This window comes from Gavialis gangeticus, unplaced genomic scaffold, assembly GCF_001723915.1.
Source record: "Gavialis gangeticus isolate Ggan-Ray unplaced genomic scaffold, GavGan_comp1, whole genome shotgun sequence".
Taxonomy (NCBI): Eukaryota; Metazoa; Chordata; order Crocodylia; family Gavialidae; genus Gavialis; species Gavialis gangeticus.
In genome coordinates this window covers 6,315,161-6,325,426 of record NW_017729015.1, presented here as the reverse complement: position 1 = coordinate 6,325,426, position 10,266 = coordinate 6,315,161, and the positions used below count along the sequence as shown (strand labels likewise).

At 45.4% G+C, this 10,266-nt stretch overlaps 1 protein-coding gene across 1 annotated transcript in view; it reads right to left on the bottom strand.

The window, feature by feature from the left end:
* Positions 1–10,266, bottom strand: part of LAPTM5 (lysosomal protein transmembrane 5) — a 56,024-nt gene that overhangs the window by 12,966 nt on the left and 32,792 nt on the right. Inside the window, exon 2 of the mRNA XM_019512141.1 lies at positions 3,521–3,614. Within this exon, the coding sequence (XP_019367686.1) occupies positions 3,521–3,614 (94 nt within the window). The remainder of the gene's footprint in view (positions 1–3,520; positions 3,615–10,266) is intronic.

Here is a 10,266-nt window from a genome sequence, read left to right as displayed (position 1 = left end):
ACACCTGCATCCATGGCCTTTGTGACCTGATCGTAGAAGGCAATCAGGTTGGTCTGACATGATCTCCCCCTAATAAATCCATGCTGATTGCCCCTGAGCATCATTTCTGATGCCGGCCCATCACAAATGTGCTCCTTGATGATCTTCTCAAAGAGTTTCCCCAGGATTGAGGTAAGACTGTCTATTCCCAAAGACCCTCACTTAAAGGTAAGTATTCTAGCCCCCATGTACTAAACCTGAGTTCATATATGTTCCTCTATGATTTTTGAAGTGGGAATTTCTCCAGAAGACTCCTTCATGCCCCACCAAGGTAGGGAGCACTGATCTAAGTAACACAGGTAGTAGTGGCAACAATATTCCCTAAATCTCTCCTTTCCTTCACAGGAATTATGCCTTGGGTCCTGCACTCCAATTTCATTGGGGGTTTTGGCTGGCAGGTGGTAAAAGAAGGCAGAGTAGGTATGCTTGGAGAAGTACAAGCCAGGTTTCCTCTCCTTTCCCAGCCCTTAGCCAGCTCGTGCATAATGCCATAGAAGACCTCGACAAATATCTCATGAGGATGTGGTCCCTCTGCACAGGACCTCCACTGGTTCGAGGTCTTCACTACTATCAGAGTGGTGTCCCTTCAGTGATTTATACAAATAAACATGCCAATGGATGAAGAAACCTGGTGCATGTGTCTCTCTTTCTTCTGTTCTGTTTCTTTCTCTGCATCTCAGCTTTCTCCCACAACTCAGACTCCAGAGATGCACAGGAATTGCATGAGCAGAGATATGTACATCATGTCATAAATGTCCACACACACAGCAAATGAGTACAAACAGCATATACTGTGGTGGCGTACGGCAGGGCATCAACAAAACTCATAGTAGGCCTCTTCAGTCTTAGCAAACCAGTTCTATTTGCCAAAAGTATATTTTGATTAACTTCTGGCCACAGCAGAGTTTGTGTCCTGAATGTGGCCAGAAGGGACTTTGAATGACTCCTAACATTTCCTTTGAATGCAAAAAGACCTGCTTCAGTTTTATGGCCCAATAAACTGGCCTGGTAAATGCAAGCAAGGATCATAAAAGGGTGCTTTAACAGCCACACACTCTGATTATCTGGAATGGGATGCTAAGGTTGATATATTGATGATGCACAATGGAGTTGCTGCCGGACAACTGAATTCAAAGGAGGGGCAGGATCCACAAGATAAATTAATCTGCTGGTCTGTCAAGCCTGTTCTACTTCAGACAGGAATGATTTTTAATTTTTTTTTTTTTTGCCTATAGTATGTAGTCTATCTATACTTCTTTGTGTTTAGGTATGGTACTTTTTTGGCCGATTCTATCAAAATTGTAATGACTTCCCCATTGTTCTCACCACATTGGCCAATATGTGTTTATTTATTTTAAAAAAGGAAATGAATGCACCCAAAAATTCATTAAGGGCATGTTAGAGATCCAACCTGTAATGGGGGTAGATATTGAAAGGCCCTAAGGCCAAGTAAGTGTGTGCCTTAAAGTTGGTTGGGAATGTTTTGACTAAATGTGGGTCTTTTTTCCATAGAAAATGACAATACAGTATATCAGAACTAAATCATATTGCAGAAAGACATCATGTTAAGGATCCAAGATAGAAATGCCAATAGCCTAGCAAGATGTCCTGTAGGGAATTTGAACTTAGTTTTTCAAAGTTTCATTTTAGTGTCAAAGCCCCAGGCTTGTAAATCAGTCTCTCATATACCTTCTTTGGCCAAATGAATGCTTAATTATATCTACAAACCAGATCTTACATGAAATGGCAAACACTGTCATTATTTCTTCACATTCTAAGTAACACCTTTTAATCTGGTGCAATATATGCATGGCAAGAACTAGGGACAAATAGAAAAAAAAACTGGGTTGTTTTTTTTTTTTTGCAGGGGGGTCACTCTCCTGAAACTTCGTGCACTTCTTTATTTGAAATCAGTCTGAAGATTTTTGCAATGCCTAGCTACATTGCCTCATTTCCAGTTTCTGGAACTAGAGTGGCTGCTTTTGGTGAATTCCTACTCTGACCAGAAAAGGAAATGCGAGAGAAATCATGAGTAGTGTTCTGTAAAATATTTGGATGACTTGAGAGCACCTTGAAATACAAGTGGCTTGAATTGTATTACAAATATGGAACATATTCCACATGGGGGAGGGGTGGGGGAGGGAGGCAGGGGAGATTTGAATACCAAACTTGGCATTTTTAAGTTTTGGTTTTCTAACAGAGTACTGTTTTCAATCAAAATCATTCTATTTTTTGCAGAAAAATTTCATGACTTGTAAAATTTGATATTTTGGCTTGATATTGAAACCACATGGAAATTTGAAATTGCAGTTTTTGGTGGGGGGGGGTTGCTTAAAAATAGTCATTTCCTTAAGTTTGTATAACGTGAAGTAATTATTGGCCCTGAATTAATTTTAAATGTAAATGTTATTTGATAGAAATAATTGCCAGTTTTACACAGAATTGTACGCAGAAATTCTGTGGAATGAATGTATGCGTGAGATTCTGCAGGAATTGTATGCATTGGAACAATATTCAAATTTAAAGCATCTCAGACAATTTTGTTAAGCAAAAAACATGTATTTTACACATCATTTCTTTGCAGCAAACCCTACACTCATGCCAGTTATTGCTGGCTGACAAACAGTGTATATAGAAAGCCTGTTTTATTTGGCTTTCCTTTCTTTTCTTCCCATTCAGTGATGCATCTTCAGTCTTTCTGTGTATTGCGTGCATTCTGGTTAAGGACATATTTACACAGCCAGGAACCGGGAATAAGTTTGCTGCCATTGCAGAAGCGAGTCTGCATCTTTGCAGGGTTCCTTTTTGTTCAGCTGGTAGTTATAGTTTGTTACTTTCTCTGTTGGAGGCTGGTTTCTGGTTTTTTAAAAGAAGTTCCAAAGCTGCGTCTCAAACTGTGGTTTTACACTGGAAAGTGACTCTTTAAAAATAGTGTCCTGTGTTTCCACACCTAAAGTTTCTGAGTAAAGTCATGCCGAACCAACTCTCCTCTGATAAAAATTGGCTGCTATCTTTTTAAATGCTTCAGCCATAAAAAAATAATCTCCTCCTGAGCTCTGACAGTCATGCAGGGTCCTTTCTGATGCAAGCAATTAGGGAGGGAGATGGAAGCAATGTAGTGACCCAGGAAAGGAAGGGATACTAAAAGGAGAAGGTTGGGTTGAGGAAAGGTGAAAAGAACATTTCAGATGGGAGGGAGAACACAATAGTTGAAAACTGGGAGGTGAAAGGAAGGCCTCTTTCAAAGACTATTACATTCAAAGGAAAAACTGCCATTGACTTCAGTTGCCTTTGAACCAGCTCCTAACAGTCAACCAAAATCCTTGGGATCCGAGGCTGAACTTTGCAGCTTGGACCCATCTGTTCCAAAAGCCAATCTCCTAAAAATGCCGTGAAAAAGAGTGGGAGAGGAAACAATATTGGATTTCATTCACCCTCTCCAGCACAGACCCCCTCAGCTTCTCACCCATCTGCTACCTACCAACTTTATAGTAGTCCTTGTTGAGGTCTTTGCAGAAACCTCTGCCAATAGCCACCTCCAAAGAGTACTCAATCAGAAGTAGCAGACTCATGACCTGGAAGAGCAAATACAAAGGAGATGGTTAGGAGACGCATCTGCCATTTTTTAATGAAGAAATGAGTTTCCAGAGAGTTATACAGTTTAGAACATCACTGTACAACGTTCCTGAGGGTCTCGGTTTGCTACAAGCAATACTGATGGATCTAGGGCCATATTCTATCCCACCTGTTAGGTATTTAAATGGACTTGGATGCCAAAGTGCAATTCTACTCCACTCTGTTCAAGTCCTCAAAATCCATGAATACATCTGCTTTTTGTAGCACACCATCAAGACTGAGTCCCAAAAGAGCAGAAAGGACGAGGACCCACCCATCTTTTCCATTAACTGTATTTCAGGGGCTTAATAAGGATGAAATAGAATCACACGTAGGCAGTTAGACACCTAGGCATAAAAAACAGTATAACGCCTCCCCCTACACCACCCACCCACACACACATAATAGTTTGAGGTTTACACGAACAGCCCAAAAGGGAAAAATCAAGTTTTAAGATTATTATTTAAGAAAAAATAGGCAGTTTGAAAACTAAAATTAGGCAGTTACAGCACCACAAAACGCATTCACGATCCATTCGTCTCCAGATGTGACACTGACAGTCTCTCACAGCATTTGCTGTAGAGCTAGGACCCAAATTCAGTCCCAGCACTGTGTTCCTGCCCTAGCATTCTGCTTCCTTCTCAAAGCTACATTGGCTTTCCAGGGAAAAATTCATTTTCAACATGACAAGTTTTTATCTCACTCAGACAGCTGTCCATCAGCAGATCAAAGTTCAGCTATTCAAAATGGAGTGGTTTCCGTTTAGGCACATAAGAAATGACTGTATTGTGAGCCCATGGGGGCAGCAAGTCCTGCAGGATTCCACTGGTGTATGCCAAACACCTGACCCTCTTGTGAACAAAGGGTGTGTATGGAAGTTGCTTTTCTCACCTTTTAATGCAATTTATTGCTATGATTTAACAGGAGTCCACAGCTTTATAGCACTTTAAATTAACCCTTGTTAAATGAGGTATTGAATCTGGAGCACTGTGTTTTACAGCACTTCAGCAACCTACCACACTGAAATAACTTATGTATGCTGGTGAAATGTCTGGCAATTCTGTGAGTATCCCATGGGCTTTGTGAGCTTGTTTAGTAATCCCTGGTACCACCGGGGAAGACCAGGAGCACAAGCCAAGCCTGCAAAAGCCCACAACCTACCTTGCTCTCACACCCGCTGCCAGAAACTATGCTGTCATGTGCTGTGATGCTGCTGAACTGGGGGTATGGGGAAAGCAGCTCTGTGGGCCAGGCTGCAAGTGCCCCGGGAGATGCTCTGAGGGGAAGGGAGGCTGGGAGCTCCAATCAGGGCCAATAATTATTTCATGCTATACAAACTAGAGTCTGGAGCTGTAAGCCCCCCAAGGTGGGCTGCATGCACAGGCACTAGAAGGACCAAAGGCTAGAGAGCTGGGCCAGATCCAGGGAACTGGCCACAATCCCCAGCTCTGCCACAGACTCCCTGCTTAATGTATGTCAGAGTCCCTAACCCCTTAGTAACTCCCGGGTGCCTTGGGCCCACCCTGGGAAGTGAGGACGTCCATTTGGAGTCCTTCAGGCCCAGACAGACCCAGTGAACTCCCCCAGGCCCCTCCAGGCCCAGTATCTCAGATGCTTAAACACACCATGTGGGTAAGACACACACACTCATACTCTGAGACCCTGTGTGGCTGTGAGGAGGGGACCAGACACTTGGACATGCTCTGGCTGGGACACACACATACATGCATTCATGCACATACATACGCACGCATACATGCCCTGAAACCCTGCGTAGCTGGGGGGGACCACATGCTTGGACATACTATGGGTAGAACACTTACACACACACCCACACACACCTACACACATGCACACCCTCACACAAATGCACACATACCCACACCCATACACATGCACAATGGCCCCCATGCACACGTGCGTGTGTGCGTCCCTACCCCCCACATTGCTCAGGACCCTACATAGCTGGGAACCAGGGACTTGGAGTAGGGCTGGGTGAGAGGTGCTTCTTGGCCTCATGGTGGGTGCGGTGGCAGCTCCCAACAACAGGGGACATGCTGCAGGTAGGACACACACACACAACCTGAGACCCTGCATGGCTGGGGACCAGATGCTTGGAGCTGAGCTGTTAGCCTACATGAGAGCTGCCACCTGGCTTGCAGTGCCCGCTGGGGCATGGGGGTGGGGAGGGGGAGCGGGGAGTAGAATGAGAGGCTGAGTGACAGCCTCTAATCCCAACTCTGCCTTCTCCACTGGTCTGGTGCTGTCCACAGTTTTCTGCAGCCCCAGGAGGCTGTGGAGTGCCCCTTGCCTCATAGTCCGGAAAGTACAGGGGGGCTCAGAGGCCACCCCCCACCAAACAATGCACTTCTGTCATGTTTAAAAGTGCTGCAACTTTATAGTGCTACAAAAAGTGCTCTATGGGCACAAATCAAAAAGCAGCTCCCCACTGTAACTCATAGCACTTTGCAAGAAGCTCTATGAGTTACAATGATCCCCCAGACCCAACAAAAGTTCACTGTTGGGATCCGGTGGATTGGGAAATCCAGCTGCTGGCTGCCAGCCTGCAGCTGGTCTCCCCTAGCAATGCTCGTCCTCCCCCCCGGCTCTGGCACTATTTTCAGAATGGGAGGGTGGAAAGGGAGGAGAGGGAGCTTGTTCTAGGGATTCCCCAGGCAGCACTGGAGGTGGAGTGAGTAGATAACAGCCTCCCCCACCTTGGGGGGGGGCTCCAATACACCTGCCTACCCTCGAGCGCTGGCTAAAAACCCCCCAAATCAAATTCTCTCTGCTCCCTTCCCCCCTCCCATTCTGAAAATAGAGCTGAGGCTGGGAGCAGCACAGACACAAGTTACTGAAGATGCTTTGTTTTGGAGCATCTTCATTTGAACCCTCATGCAATGAGGATTCAGATTTTCATGGGATTGGGCCCTTTTAAAGTGCTCTGTAGCCATGCACTTCTGTTTGGTCATAGCTTCAGAGTGCTTTCAGGGGGCGTATCAGTCAAAAATTGTTACTTCTGTCTGCACCTTAAATTACAGCATAGAGCATATGCATGGAGCACTTCTATATGGTGCACCCCATCTGTTTGATAAAAGCACCTCCTCAGTTGAGATTCTGGAGGCATTTTTAAATCCCAAAGACTAGTTTGCTCTCAGACAAACAAAATAATACCTACATTCCTCCTGTTTTCATTCCCAAATCCCTTTCAGGTCTCTACTGCCAACAGTTAAGTGAGAAACTAGTGAAGAATGACATCTAAAGCATCATAGTGACATTTTAGCACTAGAGCCTATGGATGGTAACCTATAGCCTGCAGACTGGATCTGGCCTGTGGAACAATTGGATTTGGCATGTGGAGCAGGGACTTCACCATTCGGCGGTGGGGAGCTTAGCCTGTGACTTACCACAGCCAGGTGATTGGGCAGTGAGGCACTTCACTCATGTCACAGTATGGCTGAGCAGTAGAGAGAAACAGCTGTGGGAAGAAGCAACAGTAGCTGGGTCCTAGCACTGGCATGCCTTGGATCTGAGCTGCATCATTGCAGCCTGCCACTACAAAACATTGCTGACCCCTACCCTAAGAGAATTAAACAGGGAGCTCTGGGTTTCACACCACCTACAGCTTTTGTTTCAGGCTGCCTGTGGACTCAGCAGGCGTGTCACACAATTTATGCTGTTCACATTCAGAAAGCTTTCTTGACATTCACCAGGGTGAGAAATTTAGAAACTTAATTTATGCAGAAACTGAATATGTCATATGGCATCAACCTCATAAATCAGCTAGATTATCTAGTACCAAGAATAAGCACTGGAAGTGCCCATGCACTGGAGTTGTATCAAACTACTAGATACAAAAGACTCCAGCCACTGCTGGAGTTTTGTTGAGAATGGAAAATGAGCAGAACCATCTTATCTAAACTTCAGAGATCTCTAAGCAGCCGGTCGCAGGATAACAGAACTTACAACAGATACAGAAAGAAACATTACATGCCCCACTGAGATGAGTTAAAAATATGCATTCTATCTGGCTCAAACAGCTTTTCATAATATTTATAGGTGCTTTTTATTTTCAACGGGCTAGCTCAAAAACATGACGCAGATGATGTGATACCGGAACTGTTGTGGTTTGTATGCGTTTTTGCATGCAAGTGACAACACTGCAAAGGCAAACAGACAGCAGAGCAAGTTGACAGATGGCTATACAGAAGAAAAATACTCTTTTCTGCAGCATGGCAGTCCTCAGCGGTACTGTACAACTTTAGAGCACAGTTTAGGTGCTACATGTAGCTAAAGTCCTACACTGAAGAGCTGACAATCTAAAGAGATAAGAAAAAAAGTGGGGGAAAGAAAGGATTAGCTTCCTATTTCAGCAATGGGGAACCAAAATTTGGAGACGTTCAGTGGCTGGCCTTGAGTTTAGATAAGCAACTGCTGGCAGATATAAGAAACATACTCATGTTCCCTGAGTCATTCAAATTCCCTGAGTCCCAGCAAAAATACAGTCCACCCTTTGAAGTCATTACAATAAAAGGACTGCCTGTTGTAAAGCAATCAAGGAAGGCAGAGCTTGAAGTGTTATTGTAACCATGATGGTCTATGACTGTAGTTTTCAATCTGTGGTCTGCAGGTCCTTGGGGTTCACAGACTATGTCTGAGGGGTCTGTGAAAGATGGCTATGATCAGTCAAAAGTATGTGACTATCTACACTTACAATTCAAAGGGGCCTACATCTTCATTCAAAATATTTCAGGGCTGCACAAATGAAAAAAAAAAGTTGAAAACCACTGGTCTAAGATAGAAGCAAGAAACAAGATGCTTTTTTAGGGGGGATCTTTTATGGGACCAAATGTATCACTGGGGAAAATGTTAAACAAGATTGTGGGCACAACCTTCCCCCCCCACCCCCCAATCAGATCTGGGAAAGAGGTAATCTGGAAAAGAATGAAAAAGGCAATTCATGCTCAACCCTATGGGGACTGTCAGGAAAGTTAAAACAAGCCAATAGAAGCTGCAAAGTTAATGCGCATTGTGCCAGGGCACCTTTGGTGCCTGATACTTTAAGGGCAGAAAACAGGCAGCAGCCAGGTGCCTGATGAGGGCAGCCACTTTGTTCCCAGGGATTTAAGCTGGGCTGCAGTTTGCTGCAGGAGGAAGGAGGGAACATCAGGCTGAGAGGCGTCTCTGGCCTAGTCAGGAAGTAAGGGCAAGGGTATGGGGAGGAGGTGACCCCTTGTCCTGGGTGAGACATAACACTGCACCCTGCCAGGGAAGGGTGGCCTGATGGGGCTCCTAGTGGTGTGGGAGCCCCCAGGAAATGCCAGGCCAGTTACCGCCCCTGTGAAAGGCAGGACAAGGCGCCTCATAACCCCAGCCCCACATCCCTGGTGGTGAGAGCCCAAGGCTCGTTAAGGAGCCCTGAGGCAGACCTCAGGCCAAAGAAAGGACCTGGGGCCATGCCCAGGCAGCAGGGGAAAGCCTGGAGGTGCATGAGATAGGGCTGTGCAAAGTTTTGACTTAATATTCGATTCGACAAATATGCGACATATTCAACCTTGAAAAGTGAAAGTTGAGTCGAATAGCAGCTGGTCAAATAGCTGTCGAATCGAATACCAGAAGTCGAATATTAACAGCGCGGGTCGAATATTTGACAAGGGTCGAATATTCCACTTGCCTATACTGGATACCCTGCAGGGGAAAAAAATGGAAACTAAGGGGAGGGAGGGGGAGAGGGGGAAGGAGTGCTTTCATGACTGACATGTGTGGCTGGCCAGTGACCTGTCAGCATTCTCTGAGGTCCCTTCCAATCCCAGTGCTCTGGGGGAGGGCCAGAGAAAATGCATAAAAGGCAGCAGTTTTTCAGCTCCCCGCTTTCTGCCTCAGGGTCCGTTTCTGAGCTGCTGGTGTTCTCCAGCACCTCTGTGTCAGACCACAGTGGCTGGAAGCCCTGATCTTCAACAGATTCCCTGCTTGCAATGCTAGCAACAGGGATTTCTGAGAACTTGGTGCTTTTATTTTATAACTACTTTTCATATTCGTTTATGCTTATATTGGATAGGGTTAGTAGTAGCCTAGGATCTATTCTATATATAGGAATTTAGTTTATATATATATTTTTTTTATACATCATTCATTCTTTTTACCACACCAACATCTGATGTGGCCAGATCTGGCCACAGTTGCCCAGGAATACCTGTCCTGTCCACTGACCAGTGTGCCAAGCAACAGGATGTTCAGCATGGCTGTGGATGTTGTGACACCCCACTGCACCTGCTTGGATCCTGGTTTGGTGGAGCAGCTGGTGTTCCTGCAGGTGAACCTCCCGCTACCGGGGCTCCCCAAGTGCCAGGTGCAGATGGAGCGAACACCGCCCTCCTCACTCCATCTGGATCATGAGCTTTGTCTGTCAGCAGCCTAAGGTGCAGTTTCCCCCAAACCCCTGCACCTATCACCATGAAAGTTGGCAGGCTTGGTGGGCTCCTCAGGGGCTAGCAAGCCTGCAGTTTTGAGCTCCCTGTGGCTTTCCACACAGAAGTCACAGGAGGTTTTCTCTCAAGAATTTGAGGTGCTGTTTCTCTGAACCCCCTGAATCTATCTTGTTGAAAGTTGGCA